Raw genomic sequence first — 19156 nt, 5'->3', positions numbered from 1 at the left:
ATAATATAAATAATTTTTTTGTCAGAGTTACCGTTCGAAAGATATATACGAAAAAAACAAAGGAATTTAAGGATAGAGGAACGTAAAAGATTCATGAATAAGAGTTAGAATTATGTTATCTAGATTTGTTTTTTATATAATTCAGTGTTCTTGATCATATATTTGTAATAAAAAACTAGAAAAAATGGTGCAAAATACCCAAACATTTAAAAGTTAGATCATTCGCATTTCGACATTTGTTTTAACCATGTTCCAGGTAGGGACGCACAATGATATTCACATTTTAGACATAATCAGCTATGCTGATTTCATATTTAAAATAATAAAGACAAAAAAATGGTGCAAAATAAGTCAAAGGTAAGAAAAACTATTACGAGTTTGTTCGGGTCGATTTCTGTCCATGTTCCAGGTAGGGACGCACCATGATATTCATATTATAGACATAATCAGCTATGCTGATTTCATATTTAAAATAAAAATGACAAAAAAATGGTGCAAAATGAGTTAAACATCGACAACAAAAATTTGAAACAGTTCTAGTCTTTTTTGACTTATTTTGCACCATTTTTTTGTCACTTTTATTTTAAATATGAAATCAGCATAGCTGATTATGTCTATAATATGAATATCATGGTGCGTCTCTACCTGGAACATGGACAGAAATCGACCCGAACAAACTCGAAATAGTTTACCTCACCTTTGACTTATTTTGCACCATTTTTTCGACTTTTTTATTTTAAATATGAAATCAGCATAGCTGATTATAACTATTATATGAATATCATGGTGCGTCCCTACCTGGAACATGGTTAAAACAAATGTCGAAATGCGAATCATCTAACTTTTAAATGTTTGGGTATTTTGCACCATTTTTTCTAGTTTTTTATTACAAATATATGATCAAGAACACTGAATTATATAAAAAACAAATCTAGATAACATAATTCTAACTCTTATTCATGAATCTTTTACGTTCCTCTATCCTTAAATTCCTTTGTTTTTTTCGTATATATCTTTCGAACGGTAACTCTGACAAAAAAATTATTTATATTATTGAACTCAGCATAAAAAAATACATAAGAAAAATTAGTTTGAAAGTGTTCTGCATTTGGGCACTTTTCCCTATTCATTTTGACATCCTCCTTTGTAGGCTTCAATGAATCAATTAATGATTTCCAAGGACTATACAATAAACAACGGCAAACAATCACTTTCATTAATCGCTCCATAGATTATTGTTTACAATCATTTCCTCATCTTCTGCATCAATAATAAATTGTTATCATCAATCAATAATTAAACCTAAACTATAACCTTTCCAGAATCAATCAAATCTTGATTGGAATCAATGGAAATCATTGTTACAGAAAACGGGTTCAACTGAATACAAAGATGTTTGCGTTAATTAACAAGTCAATGGCAGTTTTTTTGATGAAATTAAATTCCAATCAAAGCTTGAGGTTAACGTATTGATGCTCCAGTTAAGGTACGATTCTGATGAACAAAAATGTCCCCTGAAAATAGTTGAATGACTCAATATGTTCAGCTGGATGACAAGCAAAATGAATCCAACACGAAATGACCGAAACTTGTGTTTAATCAAGAATCAATGTCTGATAATGAGACCAGAGTTTATGCAGGAAAATTATCAAATTATTTGTAAACTAACTTACCATGAAAATGAATTAATGAAGCTCACAGTAAATGTTGAACCTTGAATAAAAATGATTTATCATGTAAAGGGTAAATATTATTTGTATTTTATTCCTTAACTCTTGATTCACTTTTGCACGGTAAATAGTAAAATTATGAAATTATGATTTATTGATAATAATCAATGGTGACTTGTCCATGGTGATAATATTGTTATCAACAATCTTAACTTCATGCTCAGGTTAATATGAAAGTTGATTAAATAACGCTGATCTTTAACCATTTTTTTGCCATTTAATTTGAGCCAATTGTTTTACCAGTCAATCAACTGGTTAATGACAACAATTGCGTGAATAGTTATTTCAATTTTTATTTTAATTTTGCGTTGTTTAATGTTGGTAATGAAGCATTTGCTGTCAATGTCAACGATTTCAATGTTTAATTGTTTGAGAATGTAAAAAAGAACAACAATGATAATCATTTTGGGGTTACATTGAACCAGAATCGGGTGTTTACTGTCTTTTGGTGTGACGACAATTTATTAATTTTAATGGATTGTCAGGAAAGATCAGAGAGCTAACAGTTTTAATTTAATCAACAAATATAATAATCAGCATCAAATTAACTGTAGACTTATACAAATGGTTATAATTGTCACCCAAATGGGTAAACCAGATTATTTAGAAATTCAAATTCACTTAGAAACCAGGAAAATATTTAATCAACAATTAAATAATTTGCCATCTTGAGGTAAACAGAAGAGCTTTTTTTAGGTTTGAATTCAATGTTGGAATCAATATTAACCAGAAAAATTTTTGCCTCAACTATTTCTGGTTCATTTACTTGTAACTTTGATGTAATTTGGGTTTTCTCATCGCTCTAATCAACATTGTATTGATTAACATTTAGTAATTGAATGAAAAGTCCATTAAGTCAATAATCAGGATAAAATTACCACCAGAATGATCAAATTTGCTTCAAGTTTGACCTTACAATGAGATTACCAGTTATTAATATACCTGAAAATGGTGTGTTGATTGGTCAAGACATAATGATTTGTATGTCTTGCTGGGTAATCAATGAGAGTTACAAATGATTTGGACAATTTGGATAAAAATAGGCGACGAATTGGGAGTAAATTGTTGGTTTAAAATGTTTTTGATTTGTACAGTTGAACAAATGAGAGGAAATTGATTGGTAAAAACAAAACACATAAACAGGAAAATAATGCCGATTTGATTCTTATGTTAATTGTTTACCATTGGTTGTTATCTATCAATTGAATTGAACAACTGATTTATCCTGTTGAAGGATAAATTAGACTGAAAGAGTTCAAAGGCCTTTTGGGTAATGACATTGTGAAAAGACAAAACAAAACAATCAATTTGATGATTGTTTGCTGTTCATCTTTCATCAACTTGGATAAACCTAAGAGAGTCAACATCATATCCTAGGTCATTGGTAATCAACTAAATCTAGAATTGACTATTTAACGGAGGAAATTAATTTTCAAGGGAAATAACAAAGTTTTATCCTAATTTAAATCAGATTAGGTGTGTGTATCTACTGAAATTTAAACTGCAAGTTTACTGGTTTGGGTTAAATTTTGGTTGAGTTGGGTAACGTTAGTTGATGGCAAATGACTTGACAATGTATTGGGTTGTTTCATTGCGTCTACAGTTGATATCAATGGTAAACATTATTTTTTGTTCAGTTTTGGATAAGTCATCGATAGTTAACTTTTCAGTCAACAAGTGAGATAATCTTGCGTTGAAAACAATGAAGCAGCTTCAAGATGTTAATAGTTGTAATCTTAATGACAAAAGGTGCGTTTGGATTTGAATAGAGGTTTAATGCTGCGATTAAAATAGGTGTAAGCTGATCAAGAAACAACCAATGAAGTTTATCAGTTTCTGTGTTTAAATAGCTTTTTACTGACAAATGAGTGAGAAAATAAATGCATAAGAGTGATGTTGATGAGACTTTAATTGATGCTGTAGATGAGGATAATAAGAAGCTGATTGTGGAAGAAGAAGCAACGAGATTAAGATTTATAAATTGAAGCTTTATCAAATCATGAACATTATTCACATTTATGACAGATAGACAGAGGAAGAAAAGAGAGGAATCGGTAGACAGAGAGAAAAGTGAGAGAGAGAAGAACAGGATGACAAGAAAGAGAAGGAAGAGAGAGAGGGAGAGAGACAAAAAGGGAAAATTTTCATATCACAATTTGTCTTACTTTGCCTTAATGATCGTTAGTTTCTGTTGATTAACTTTCACTGTAGCTGCTCATTTCCATTAATTTTCAATGAAAAGTGACTTGTAAATACAAACTCTAATCCAATTTATCATTTTATCTAGTTTTCCTTTGTATTTGTTCCTTGGTCTACAATTATTCAGTTAACTTGAATTCAATCAGACGATATTCACCAACAAAAAAATAGCTACACCAATAGGCAACTGGAAACATGAAAATGCTGATACACAGATCTTGTTACGCCAAGTGAACCATTACCGATTAAAATATACACTTAATGATGATTATGGTGGTAAAAGTGTTGCTTTAGATGATTTGGATCATGTTGTCGGTGGTATAGATGATGATTCTGTTGTTATTGATGATGATGATCAACTCAGTTGTTAATTAGTTAACCATTAGAATTCCTGGTTTACAGAATAAGAGATGAAAAACAATCTAAATCAGGTAAGAAATACATTCTTTTTCCTTGGAACAAGCTTTTGTTTGTTTTAACCCTACTTACTCATTTACCTCCATTTTTGTTGCTGACTTTTACATAACAACCGGTCTCTTGTTAATGTCTTTATTTAACTTATTTTCACCACAACCAATTATAATTTGTTTAAAAATGATGATTTTAAAAATTGAAACACTTCACTTAATTAATTATACGCTTTTGTTGTAAATGTATTTAACTATTTAGATTACCGACAAGTTGAATTGCTATTACGGTTAAAAAGTTGAAAGACCAGAAAACCAGATTTTGTTTTAAACTGTGAGTTAACCTGTTGCCATGTCTACAGAAAATCAAATTTACCCTTTCAAACGGTTTTACAGTTTAACCAATGATAATCGTTGGCCATGGTAAATTATTCATCATAATGGTTAACATCGTTCTGGATTAAAGTTGCTTATTTTTACCTTTCAACAAATTTAATTGCCAAAGATTAAAACGTATAAATTGTTACCTACTTGGCCTTTTGATTTTTCGGGTTTACAAGCTATCGTTGTTTTATCATCACAGTATCGGCTCTTCATTAAATCCATCTTCAATCTTTAATAATCAAAACAATCATCGTCTTTATTCCAGTGCAAAATACCTACACTTTATCAACATCAACTTTGGTTAATCACCATTGAAATATGTAACACAGGCAAAAGATTATCGTTATCTATTGGATTAATTAAGTGTATTTCAGTGAAACCGTTTCTTTGATCTCTTGGTTTTATCCCAGGTAATTCTGTTTTTACCTTTTGTTGTTACTACTACTAGTTCTTTCACCTAAATCTTTCCATGTTAATTTGGTTCTATTGGCTCACCTTGATTGTTATTAGAGTGAAACAAAAATATCCATCGTTAATCCATCATTGTGCGGATGCCTTTAATTGTACACAAGGGAATTAAAGGCAATTAATTAACATGATGACGATCTCATTATCAATTTGGATTAACTCGATTCCACACAAGTCATCGTCATCATCATCACCTTTACCATTACCTCCACCTTCATCATCATTTACACCATCTTCATCATTACCTTTACCATTATTTAAAGTAAAATCTTCACTAACATCCTATTTAACATCATATTTAACGTTAATTTGGTTAATTATTTTACCAACTGTGATTCAGTGTACGGAAACAGATGACATGAATTGTGTTCCCTTCATCAATAGACTTACTTTTTGCTCAACAACCAAAAGAGATGATATTTATTATCAAATTGAAGTTCCAACAACAGGTTATCAGACTAATTTCAGTTTAATAGGTGAGCTAATCAAGTAATTTAACCATCTAGCTATTAATAGTGACATTGTTGATGAAAGGCCTGTGTAAATTAACGCCATAATCAACTTTAAATCCTGCAAAACAATTGATATTCATTGAAAACCCATTTTCAAATGCCATTTACCAGAAAAAAAGAGTGAACCCAAAAAGAGAAAAAACAAATCAATTTAAAGTAATCACAATTATTAACACCAGTCATAACACCATAAACCAAATTAAAAAGTAAACAATTGAGATTATTCCATCTAAATATTAACAATTGATCTAAATAATAAATTGATTTTCATTCACTTTGATTAAATGCAAGCATTAGTTTTGCATGTTCAAGTAAACAAGGAAACCTCAAGTACAAACCTTGCAAAAACATTTGTTAACAATAAAGATTGACAATTAAGAACCCAAAATGAAACAATAATTACCATAAATTATGATCATTATGAGTTGCAACAATTAACTTACCATTAAGCAAACATCTAATGACCATTGAAAACCTAACCAAAACCCTGTTAACATCATCAACAACTTGATTGTGAACCAGAACAACATAACCAAAACCAGACAATTTATTCCTCTCTTTTTTTCGGGTGAAATTGATTACAATTAACATTATGCTTATCCCATCATTTTAACCATTTCACATGATCTTCTTGATTGTTACTTGTTTTTAGTAGACAATTTAGGTTTTAGTTTCCAAATTTTTTTGTTTTGTCTTTCAAATCAATCTCCCAACAATCATTAATAACGTTAAAAAGCAAGAAATAGCAATTGGTTAAATTGTCTTCTGTCAAACAAAATGTACATAATAAATCAGTACAATTACATGAGAGAATCAGTTAAACATTGAATTGTTCACAATTGTCATATTGTTTAAATTGTCACTTTATTTACCTTTAGGAAGAAATGATTTGTCAATAATTAATTCAATTTTGTTAACCAATTATTTAGTTAACCAAACATCCAAATGAAAAACTGAATCCATGGAAGCGTAAACATAATACAGTTGAACTGAAAATTGTTGAACTTGATCATCAATCATTAAACTTTGATTCTGTTCACTTGAACCTCACCTTGCACCATTATTATGATTGATTCACTAAACAATTGGTTAATTAATTTGAAGCCAAAAAATTAATAAAACACAACCTTAATGGCAATGCAGCCAATAGTGAGATAATTAAAAATGTCACTTCAATATTTAAAAAATGAATAAACTGACGGAATAATTTTGATAGCAAATAAGTGCATCAACAATTAATGAACAATTGATCAACACAATTTATGTATGTTGGTAAAAATAGTTACAATTATCCCTTGAAATGGCAACTATTTACTCGCAATCTAATTAGTAATTACTGTTCAATTAAATGTAATCAAGGTTTTTACCAATAATTGTGATTCCTTGTGATCTTCATTGATATTAATAACAAATGAAATTGAGAAGCGAAATGAAGAGACAATCTTATTATTGATAATTGTTACCATAATAATGGTGATATCCCAATGTTAATTAACATTTATCACAGTTACTAATTACCTTGAACAACTCATGTTTAATGAGTTTCAATTCCAAGTCTTTTATGCTCTCCTCAAGCTTAGTCAACTTGATTAACCATTGAGATTATTTATGATTAACTTGCTTTTTTATTGACCTTTTTGTTTCCTCCAGATTTTGATGTGGACTCGTTTGACTTGAAAAATGATCGAGTTGTATTTAAACCGATAATCAATTTAAGGCCCAAAGTTTATCGGGTAACCATTTTGGCGACTCAAGTAAAGACTGGCAATCTGCTGGTTGGACCCAATTGTATGATATTGGAGATTGAATTGAATGACCTGCACTGTAATTATGTTGGCCATTGTACTGTTGTGGTCTCTGTTTTGGCCAGTTTTTGTTTAATTTTGTTAACAGCTCTTTCAGTTTCCCTAATCATTTTGCGTCGTAAAAAGCCATTGTCGTTAATTTTGAGGAAGGTTAAAATTCCAGACGACGATTCCTATTCAAATAGCCATCAATCAGAATCAGGGTAAGTCATCACAAGGAGATTATCTTGCAAAATGATATCAATTTAGTAACAATGAAACCCAAAAAACATTTTTTCTAAACAAATCAATTGACTCTGACAAAAAAAAAGATTAATTCTTGACATTTCTTCAGAAGATTCAAGATTTAGGTTTTCTCCTGAAAAAATCATGATAATAACAAACTAAAAGCAGCTTGAAAACATGGAAATAGCCATTCACCTATTATACTGAACTTGAAATCTCAAATTCATCAAATGTTTTGAATGTAAATCGAAATCTTTTTGAAGAATTTCATTTTCTGTCTCGTTTTCCTTTTCTTTCAAACATTTCGTTTTCTCAGTCTGTTTCATGATGTCACTCATCCTGACTCTGAAGAGATTCAATTGAATATTAAAAGTAGTTTATCGATGATTTTAAAACATTACAATGACAATTTTAAACTCATTAAAAGGCAACCTTTGTTCATTCAAAGTTGTTTTTTTGCATTTCATTCTGAATCAGTTAGTCAGGAGAATCAGAATTAGTTTGATACAAAAAATGATCTTTTATTCATTACATGAAAATAGAATGAAAAAAATTGACAAAAAAATGAATCATTAACTTGCACAGATGTGTAATGTGATTCAATGAAAGTGCATTTGTTCAACAGGTTTTATTTGCTCTTAATGGTTGTTTATGAAATCTGATGTAATTTATTTAATTAAATTCATATTCTTCCACAATCAAATGTCACCAAGAAACTTTCAGTTCAACTCTTTCAGTCTTGATGATAATTGAATTTTCAAGTACTCTTTACACTCGCAATCAACTGAATTGCAAATCAACCGTCAATGAAATCAATCAATATTTGCTTTGTTTGTACAATTGTTTTATTCCCATTGACTTAACATTGATAATTGTGATCAAAAGAAATGTAAACCTAAATATTGAAAAAGATTTGTTGAAAACATTCAGACTTTCAGGCTTTTTGCACCAAAAAAATGGATATTTATTGCTGTTCAGTCGATCAATGAATAATGTAATTTTTATCAACAATTTAGTTTTAATTTACACAAAAGTGTCAAGTTAATCAATGGATGATAAATGTCACTTAGCATAATTAACATGTTTAATGAGCAACATGAATTCACTTAAACCAGTCACTGGTTAAATAGTAAAGTCACTTTTTATGTGTTGCTCAGGATACAGATTAATAATCAATGATTCTGATTTTCAGAAGGACATTAATTTCCATGAATAATAATTCAATTGCTGTCTAACATCGTAAATATTCAACAGATTTATCTCGACTTAATTACAAACAATTGAATATCCAATTAATCAATTTTGAAATTAAAATTTGATCAATCTTGATGTTAACCAGGAAAAGATGCTTTTTTTGCAATTCAATCCCAAAGAGACCAGTTTGGGTTAATTTTAACTTTAATAAGATGTAATTGCACACAAAAATTGATCAATTATTGAATGTAAACCATTTAAATGTATAAATAAGTGAAAGGTTAATTTTAAATTAATTTCATTGGAAAATTTAAACTCAAATCCTTTTAGATTGATGAATATTTCATTGCGTCTATCGAAGTAAATAATTGTTTCAAGCATTTCTGGTTTAAATGGTTTTTCCATTTCCACCAATAAATGTATTAACAGTTGAATTCAATTTTCAGGTTCAGGAAGATTATTTTTCTAAATTTGATTGAGTTCAAGTTGACAATTGAACAAAACTGAATAACTGAGTTGACTTTAAATTATCATTTTAATCGTTTAACTTCATTGTTATCCAAATAAACTCACAAGGTTTACACAATTAATGATACATTGACTGAACTGGAAATTAATTGCTTTTCTTGTTTTCCCTTTTTTTACCCAGCAGTGATCAAAACTTAATCATACCTCGAAAGGCATCGAGTGTGGCGGCTGACATTGCCAATGGTACCATAACCAGGCCAATCTTTTCACCACCGGATGGTCTTTTGATGCCACGAAAGTCGTCTTTGAAGCAAAGTCGAATCGAAGTGATTCCAGTGAAAGATGATCCATTGAAAGCTCTTGAAGCAGGCATTGAAAATGCAGGTTACCAGGAATCGGAAGCCTCTAGAAGAGCCTCAATCATTCCCGAAGTTGAAGAACCAGAGGATAAAAAGGATTCGCTAGCGCCTGATCTTGGTGCCGAGAATCGAAGGAAATCAATAGTGACTTTTAGTGATAAAACGGAGGTTATCAGGATAGCCAAATGATCTTGAAGCCATTCATTAAGGCATCCATCCATAGTCATCATTATTCATCAACAACCATTAACCCAATTTTTCTAGGAAACCCTTTTTCCTAAACACTTTTATTAATATCGATTAATAATGCCAATCATTTTAATTATAATTTAATCACACTTTAAAAATATGTGATTGTAGTCAATTTGTCTTTTGTTCACAGCTTTTCAAGCTTTTTTGATTAATGGAACCAGCGTTTAGTCATTGATCAACCATTGTTGATCTATTTTTCTATCTGAATATATTTTCAATTCAATTCATGGATTAAATTATATTGTGAAACGATCTCAAATGCCTTTGAATGGTCCATTAATATTTTGTGAATGACAACATTGAGCAAAAGTGACCAGAATTGCTTTCAAAAAAGATCAATTTTTTGTGTTTTTTATTCAAATCCATTTTTTGATTTTTACATAACAATATACAATCAAATCAAATTTAGCGGAGTCAAAAATTATACATTTATATTTAACATTAACATTTGATTTTCACATGTAAATTGATTGCTGGAATTAGAAAAGAGAGAAAAAGTAATTTGTAAATTCCCTTCCAATTGTAGACAATGTTGTTTACCATTCCAATGGGCCGCATTAATGAAACGTTTTTCAAAAGTGGAATCACTCGAATCACTTTTGGAAAAGGTTTCATACAATTAACAAGATAAGAGTCTATTACATTCACAATTAGCACCATGATTAGACTTGGAATCGTTTTGATTATTGTGATTATTATTGTTATTATTATTGTGAACAATTGATTGGCTGTTGGTCAATGAATTACCATTAGCATGGCCATTATTTTGTCCATTGAAAGTACTGTTATTGTTATCACTATTATCACCATTAATGGTGTTTCCATTTATTAACACTCCTCTAAAAACATTGTTTAATATTAAAGGTGATGTCGAGTCACTTGATTGCTGTAATAAATAGCCATTTGACTGTTTACTTGGATTAAGGTTTAACTTTGTCTCAGGATAACCTTTAATTGGATTATTACAGGTTGGATAATCTGGATCGTCTAAATTGTTACGTTGGTGAAGCTCAATTTGATTGGATGATTGGACGGGTGTGCGACGGTAATGAGTTGTACCATGTTGGAAACCATTTGAGGATAAATCAGTTTTCACATTGTAACTCAATTGTTTTTTCAAACGATTCCGGGAAAAGAAGCAAAAAATGGACGCAAAGTAACTCCTGAACCTGGAAAATGGCGAGAAAAATGGAAACAAACAATTAAAATTTATTACACCAATTATTCAATTGATTTTAAAGTTCAAAATTATTTTTAAACTGAATTCAATCTAAAAATATCAACACAATATGTGAACAAATTAGCCGTTATTTAACAACTATAGTGTTGCTTAAATTGCCTTTGTTTAATACTGGGAATCAACTAAATTGATTAATTTAATCACTTTTCCTCTGTTATTTAAGTTGAATCACGAGAAAAACAAAGCTATCAACCTTAATTCAAATACAATTGTATAATGTTACAACGTAATTTTCAAAGTTATTTTTGAATCTGTCTAAACAGATTTGATTGTGAAAGTTGATCAAAAATAGCTAACTTTCATCATTGAAATGGGCAATTAAATAAGCTTGATTACGCGACGAATAAAGGCAATTAAAAATTGCCTTTTACTTTGACTTGCACCAGATTAACCCAGATTGCCTTTTGTGCCTTCTGTTTAAAACCAAAAGTAAATCTAGTAAATTGGAGTCGTCTGAAAATCAGTTGAAACATTATTCAAAAAATAAGCAAAAAATTGATGAAAAGTAAACATAAAATATCATCTGAAATGCTATCCAGCAACCAGAATGTTGCCTGAATTTCCCTGGAAACCCATTTCAATAACAAATACTTGAACAATAAATATCAATTGTTTAGATGTAAAAATATGATAAAAAGTCATAACTACGTATTAACTAATACAACAATAACAGACGGACAAGGTTTCAAACCAAGCTTCAAAAAGATAGCATCATAAGGAATTTTGATTAAAGGCGAATTAAAGAAATGAACGAAACACCTTCAATAGATCTTATTTAAAAGCTAGAGACAGATTAGTGACTTGGGATTAGAGGCTATCTTTTTGCGGCGCAGTGTAATCCATTGATGCAAAGCTTCAAGTAAAGGAAATGTTGATACTTGTTAACTCTTGTAAAATAGATTAGTATTAATAGTTTAAGTTTTGATCAATGGTTGGAGTAAATTAACTTAAAAATGTTTTGAGTTTTGACAATTTTGAATGATTTACCTTTTGTTCATCCAATAATAAACCAATGGATTGTACATTGAATTGGACATTGCCAGCCAATATGAGAAAAGGTAAATATGTTGAATGATGACTGATTGATTAATATGTGGATAATGATATGAATAGAGGAAGTAAGCATGATAAGGTAGCCAACAGATAGCAAAAAGCACAACCAAAGCGATCAACATTCGAGCCACTTTTTGCTTTGAACGAATCGATTCTCGTTGAATGTCAGTTTCCTCGCCAATCCCTTTGCTGCCCCAAAGAACTCGAGACATCAAGGAATAAGTAATTATCAATGAAATCATGGGTATCACATAGGTTATCGCCAAAAAGGTCAAATTATATCTAGAAAGAAAAAGACAAATAAAACATTTCGTTAGTCACGAAAAATCATAAATTTTAAACATCAAAAACATTTCATTGGGAATCGGGAAAAGAATCAAAATCAAAACCTTTAAAAAATGAAAACCAATTTCTTGCTAAAATGACAAAACAATTTGCTAATTACAATTTACAAACTATCAAACTTTCACCATTTTCATCACAAATCTTTCATGAGAGATTCATGGAAAACGTTAATTTCTTAATGTCCAACGGAATCGTAGCATTACCTGCTATTAAGAATGTTACTTTGCAACTATAAATAACATAGTATGGATTAAATATTAACTGGGAAGGAATAATATAATCACAATTGTAATGTTTTAGGAGTCAAACAAGATTTCTGGTTTTTGAACAATTGTCTGACCAAAAGAGCATTATCATTATCATTATCATCGTTTCTATTATTAACATTATTATTACCATTTTTTTCCAATGTAAAGGTAAACCTAATGTAAGATTTTGTTTAGAAACACCTTTTTTTAGCAATACTTGACTGGTATAAAAGGGTAACAAAAAGATGAAAATAGTTTTTACTCATTCTTCTCATTTCTTATTGTATCTTTAATGATATAATAAATGGGAAAGAGACTGCTTGCAGTGAATTTTATTTCATCGTTTTTGATTTCTCTTCATGTGTTTATATCTATTTTTTGTTTTGTTTTTAACTTTTTTTCTTCTTTCGATATTCAATTGTGTTCCATTGACTGTAAAATATTACAATGGGTTTCAATTTAAATCACAATTGGGAATCGATAAACAATCAAAATGTTGAATGTAATATTAATTTTCTTGTCTTTCACTGACAAAAAACTCATAGGATTCAAATAACAGCACAAGAGGCAAAATTGACAGTAAACAGTTATTTAGAGTTTAAATTATGTACATAATCAATTGATTATTGTTCTTGTTGGCAATTTATAAATATATTGTTGACTTGATTTTGCCCATTATCTTTATACTTTTATCATCAAAACATGTAGCAAAAGGAGAAAGCAAAATATTTTTAATAACAACTTAAAACTAACATTTACATAGAACGAGGAAAAAGGGTTAAAAATTGTATTATAAATCAACTGGGAGAAGAACAAGAAAAGTTCAGCCTTTTTATCAATTCAATAAGATTGTTGATTAGCTGAATGTTTTCCTCTTTGAAACAAAGTTTATGAATTAAGAGCATTTCATTGGGAGTAAACAAGAAAAGGAGAAAACCCAGAAAATGAATTTTCCGTTTACAGTTTTAATGGTTTGTTGACCATTATGATGGTCATCAATTTAATCAAATGATAAGCTCAATCAATCAGTTTTTTCCCCTCAATCTTAATCTTCTTACAACTCCCAGTGCTGAGCATTTTTAAACTTGACAGAATCCAAATCCCGATTTAGCTAACCAAAAGAGTTAATATCAGTTAAATGTAATTTTTTATCCTTCATCTTTATCAAGTTATCAACTGAGTTGCAATTTTTCTCATGTTCATCCAGACAGCTTTAGATTAAAAGAATTGCAACTTTTCTTATTCATTGTTAATATACTGTAAATGGAACAGAAAAAAGAGCGAAACATTTTTTCCTCATTTTCCTCATCACATTGATGAAAACAGTTCACTGAATTAACTGGTAATAATATTATCATGAAGAAAGTAACCGGCTTTCATTGTTTATCCTCATTCAACTCTGTAACCTAATTCCTATCAAAGGAAAACCATGTTAATATCGAGCTTATGTTCAGTCTGAGTTGAAAGTCAATGGACTATTTATCCTGGTGAATGTTTGGCAAAAGAGTAAAGATTTCAATGTAAAGAAAACTTTTCATGTTATTTGTAAATGAATGTAAAATGCAATTCTTGATTTACCAACAATTTTCACTTAAAAACTATCAAAGAATCTTTATTCAGGTTTGGGTGAAATTTCACTTCAATATATTGATTCAAATTGTTTCATTGAAATCTTTCAACACTTTCAAGGTGCGCTTTACAGCTTACAACAGCTAATGATAAGACGATTTACAGACGATTGTATTTACCATCATTAACCTTTTTTTTGGGGTTTTTTTTCTTCTTCATCTAGAAAAAGCTCTTTTCGTGAATTGAAAAATATTCAGACTTTCAGAGATTCAAGATTGATTGGAATGGAGATTCATCATGTGGAAAGTTTGTTTCTATTCATGTTTCCAGTAACAATCTTTTCTCTCAATTTTATTACATTTCCATTTTATTGATGATCTTTTTGCCTACTTCAAATATGATCATTTAGAGTTAACTTTATCATTCAGTGAAATTGAATCACCATGAACAATTGGAAAAGAGGCGATGAGAATGTTTTCGCTTTTCGTTATTCACTTTCAAGTGGGTTAAAGCAGATTGATTATGGTTTAATTGGTGATCAACAGTGTAATCCAGTGTAAAGTTCATGTCATGTTGTCTCTCAGATTTTCAGTGAAAAGTGTTCAAAAACATGCAACATTAAGAGGGGAAAAGATGCTCCAATCCATCAATTAACCTTATAATTATAAAATAATTTACCTCTGAAAGCATAATCAGTGTAAGTTTAAGCTTAAGTTGAAAATTTGCTCAAGATATGGAAACAGTTTTTCAAGCTTAAATGATGAGATAAACTGACAGGAAAGATTCAGACTTGGTAGATGAAGAGTTAACATAATCTATATGAAAATGTTTCAAACCATATTTTACTTTCCCTTTTTTTACTTTTCAGTGAATCATTAATTTTTTGTTTTTCATTTCCATGCTTAACCAATTGTTTCATTAAATTACTCTCATGATAAAGTGTAGTTATATTTTTACATGGTAATACGGAATTTCAATTAATCAACAATATTCTTGATCAATACTTTTCTCTTGGTTTCTTTTCTTGTTTGCACTTCACAGCATTTCTAATAACATTGTATTTTCATCTCAAATGAAAAAGCTAAATCACTAATGTAATTATTAATAGATAGAAACCTCGACTGGCGAAGCTAAAAAGCCATTTTGGTGAAAGTATAATATGAGAATTTGGGAAAAATGATTTCACTTGAATGAGCTAACAGAATACTGAATCAATAATTTAGATTAGATGAAGCAGAAATTGCAACGATTCAAGTGGCTTAAAGGTTTTTGATAACATTGTTAACAGACTGGAAATGGACAGTTAAAATAAAGAAATCACAGTTTTCAAAGGTCAAGAGTAATCTGACAAAGAGATTAAGTAAAGTCCAAGATTGGATAACAAACTTCATTTTTAAACACTTGAAACGTTCATGATTCAAAACTTGAGTCCAAATTGTGAAAACCATTTAAGGATAGTTTATCGTCTGGCAGCTATGAAAGAGACTCAAATGATTCGTTCATTGTAACATTTTTAAATGCTATTTTATAACCTCAAATCTCGCAATTTTACTTTACTAAGTGTGATATGATTTAGCCTGAAAAGATTCGGATTCCTAATGAAAAACCATAGTCAGAATGCAAAAATCACAAGTTGAAATCTTTAGCTTTTGTCACTTTGATAATATTCATTTTGTAATGAAAAAATCGTTTCTTTTCACATAAAATTTTTCATTCGAGTTGAACCTTGATGAACATTTGTTGATTGAATGGGCATAAAACTGGTTGCATTTGTTGCATTAAGATATTTCTCTGATGGACAATCTTTGACAAAATTGAGTTCGAAAGTGAAACTTCGATATCCTTCTGTACAGTTGAGGCACCAGATTTTTTCACCAACTCCACTCTTTACACCTAGTTCGATCATGGCTTACAGGCTTGGAAATTTTCCTTAGAATCCTTTTAGTTTGGATACAATTTACACGAAAATTTGATACTTTCTACTTATATTATTGTATTGTATAGATTACTTGTTTAACTTGAATTAAATTTCACGATTGCAAAAGAATCAACCCTTTGAAATGAAAAAAGTCTCTTTGATAGATTTTGAGTTTCCACTTATTTTATAATTGAGAAAAATCTCTTTAAATTAATCGCATGAAGGCGTTATTTGATGATTGTGTTTTTTCAATTATAAAATAAGTGCAAGTCGAGTTTAAATAATTGCAACAAAAAGATAAATATTTATTCCAAGATTGATATCTATTCTAAATTAGTCTTCTAAACGGACTTTTCAAAACATTTGCCAATCCTATGCAAAAATTGATAGAAATAGGTTAAGATGAGTTGAAATAATTGAACGTTCGCAACCTCAAAAAGTCCTAGAAGCTGCGTGCTGAATAAAACTGAGCCACCAAACTGAGCAAAAAGCCTTGACTCATTAAAGGAGTTGAAAAAATTATCCAAAAAATGAACAGAAAGTTGGAGTAAAAACTCCGACTAATCAGTAAAGAAGTGCCATTTTGCATTTACAATGAAAATTGGTAACTTTTAGTTGGGAAAATCTAGCGACAAAAAACTGAATTATTAGGTTGTCCGCTAACCGACGACCCATTTTTGAATTGACCTCTAGAGTGAACAAATGGCCCTGCCTATGTGTATTTGGTACTATTTGGTAGGTGATAGTCAAACACAAAATTCTAAAAAAAATTTTGAGCAAAAATCAGTGACTTTGTTTATTAAATTTAAACTAATAGCAAAAATGAAAAATTTGATTTCGCTAAAAAATGAAGGAGAGAAAAAAAATCCCATGTATTTTATGGCTTTTTTTGACTTTCACAGAAATTGTGATAATTTGCCATGCAAATTAATTTAACTAGATCACTGATCCCATCGAAAATTTTTTGTCAGAATTCTAGTTTAACTTTTCAATCATCGAATAATACCAATAACTTGTCAAAAATGCCATCCGTTCACCCTGCAGGTCAATTCAAAAATGGGTCGTAGGTTACCGGACAACCTAATACTTCAACATTTCCAAGCACAAATTCATTGAATATACAATGGAGTTAATTTTAAAGTATGTCTTCATATTCTTCAATCCAAATCAAGTCACCGTGAAGATGATTCCATGATTTATAAACTATCCTTCGTTTTCTCAGTGGAAGATGGCTTTCATCAATGTTATCTGTTTGAGCTGAACTTTCTTCCGACTGATCTCTGCATTGATTGTCGGTTGTGTGCTGGAGTCAACCATATGATACTACTTATGGCATCGCAATTAAACATCAAAATTGAGGACTTCGCTAACTTTTCATGCTGATTTCTGGTAGCTAAATAACTAGGATTTTTTTTGTATAAAGCAATGTATTTACCAATCGATTTTACGATTCAATTGAGTAGTTTTTTGACATCAGTTTAAGGTTGCTTTGTGTCAAATTGAAGCTACATTAAATCAATATTTGTCCAAGCTATTATCCATTATAATCATTTAAAATTTGAACTCAATGTTTACTGGTTAAATAAAGGTTGTGATTGTTAATTGTTGATTTGAAAGACACACACACAAAGAGTCGATCAGATATTGATACACAATTGTTAGGTGAGGCTACATTGTTCAATTGTAAGCAAATACAATGTAAAAAATGGCAATTTGCCCAATTGTGCAATTGATAGTTGACGTTGATAATGACCTTCATGGACATGAAAATGGACGGATAACAGTTTAAAAAAGATTGCGATGTAACGTGCGGTTAACTTAATAAAGCTGATTGGATTGGATAAACAATCAAAGTTACACAAACACAAATAGACACACACACACACACAACACACAAATGAAAGATACTTGAGGAAAGTTGGAAGAAACTTTGACCAGAATATATCGTTATTGTCATCATCATTGCAAACTATCATTATCATTAACATTATCAATTGATTTTGTTCACTGAAAATTATCATTATCGTCATCACCAAGTAGGAGTAAATGTACGAGACAGAATAACGAAAATACTGTTGATAAAATTGTGTTATTTGATAGCAGATTTTACTCCCTATGAAGACACATTGAGAAATGTTATTTTTGCTTCGTTTTCCCTGCCTTTACTGTTGGCTTTTTTGCTTGACCATTCAACAACAAACATTATTCCCAATAGATATTAGGAATGCTCATTAAATTAAGTCAATTGGAAACAATCAGAACAGATTATTGAGTCAATGAAGGAGGAAGAAGAAGGTACAGAGAAAAAAATGTAAAAATCAACTTGAATATGAACATGATGAGAAATGAGAAGAGAAATGATAAAATGAAACTTCATTTGTCAAACATTATGATGACAAGAATCTATCTTGAATTAACCAATGGCGATGATAATCGGTAAACAACTAAACACTCGATTGGGATTGCATCAAAATAATTAACTATCAAAATGATTTGCTTAAAAGCAATCAATCAATTTTTGTTTCAAGTTCACTGTTAGATATTTATAGCTTCTGATTGTCATGAGATAAGCTATTTAATTCCCAGGTTTAGGCTATTTGACAATTTTGTATTTTACTTGAGGCTGTAGTTCAAGTAATGTCCATCAAGTCCTTTGTTAGTATTTACATTGACACTAAATAATACAAATAAAAAGGCAACAATCAAATCAGAGAGTCAAATGCTTCAGGCAAATGCATTGCCATTGTTTTTCATCCTTTTGGGTCCATTTGGGTCATTTT

General features: G+C 30.0%; 2 protein-coding genes and 1 long non-coding RNA gene across 9 annotated transcripts in view; 1 reads left to right on the top strand and 2 right to left on the bottom strand.

Annotated features, from left to right (window-relative positions):
• Positions 1–3621: 3621 nt before the first annotated feature.
• LOC107367297 (uncharacterized) lies at positions 3622–4628 on the bottom strand. Its single transcript, XR_001569859.2, has 2 exons — positions 4419–4628; positions 3622–4320 (listed from the first exon to the last, which is right to left on the bottom strand). It is a non-coding gene; the product is annotated as an uncharacterized LOC107367297 (long non-coding RNA).
• Positions 4217–10255, top strand: LOC107367296 (uncharacterized). Of its 7 annotated transcripts, none has more exons than XM_089268865.1 (6): positions 4217–4360; positions 4599–4670; positions 4733–5130; positions 5529–5664; positions 7351–7708; positions 9577–10255. In XM_089268865.1, the coding sequence occupies exons 4-6, from the start codon at positions 5547–5549 to the stop codon at positions 9938–9940; spliced, it is 840 nt and encodes a 279-aa protein (XP_089124991.1). In that variant the 5' UTR covers positions 4217–4360; positions 4599–4670; positions 4733–5130; positions 5529–5546; the 3' UTR covers positions 9941–10255. The 7 variants fall into 7 exon arrangements, with proteins under 7 accessions (XP_089124991.1, XP_089124922.1, XP_015790475.2 ...); XM_089268796.1 differs by having other exon boundaries at positions 5231–5664; XM_015934989.3 differs by having other exon boundaries at positions 5231–5664; positions 9574–10255.
• Positions 10256–10322: 67 nt separating this feature from the next.
• LOC107367295 (tachykinin-like peptides receptor 86C) overlaps positions 10323–19156 on the bottom strand; it is a 32767-nt gene continuing 23933 nt past the window's right edge. The window contains exons 3-4 of the mRNA XM_015934988.3: positions 12231–12578; positions 10323–11172 (exon numbers count right to left, since the gene is read on the bottom strand). Of these exons, the coding sequence (XP_015790474.2) occupies positions 10623–11172; positions 12231–12578 (898 nt within the window). The 3' untranslated portion in view covers positions 10323–10622. The remainder of the gene's footprint in view (positions 11173–12230; positions 12579–19156) is intronic.

This window comes from Tetranychus urticae, chromosome 1 (genome assembly GCF_039701765.1).
Source record: "Tetranychus urticae isolate SD_2017Ah chromosome 1, NJAU_TeUrti_SD_1.0, whole genome shotgun sequence".
Lineage (NCBI taxonomy): Eukaryota > Metazoa > Arthropoda > Arachnida > Trombidiformes > Tetranychidae > Tetranychus > Tetranychus urticae.
Note: the sequence above shows the minus strand (reverse complement) of the source record. Positions and strands in the feature narration are given on the sequence as shown.

Excerpts from the sequence above, each read along its gene's own strand:
- LOC107367296 (XM_015934989.3), top strand. The coding sequence starts at position 5,316 with ATGATGACGATCTCATTATCAATTTGGATTAACTCGATTCCACACAAG. Across the intron at positions 5,665-7,350 it reads GACTAATTTCAGTTTAATAG|ATTTTGATGTGGACTCGTTT; the intron begins GTGAGCTAATCA and ends TGTTTCCTCCAG. Across the intron at positions 7,709-9,573 it reads AGCCATCAATCAGAATCAGG|CAGTGATCAAAACTTAATCA; the intron begins GTAAGTCATCAC and ends TTTTTTACCCAG.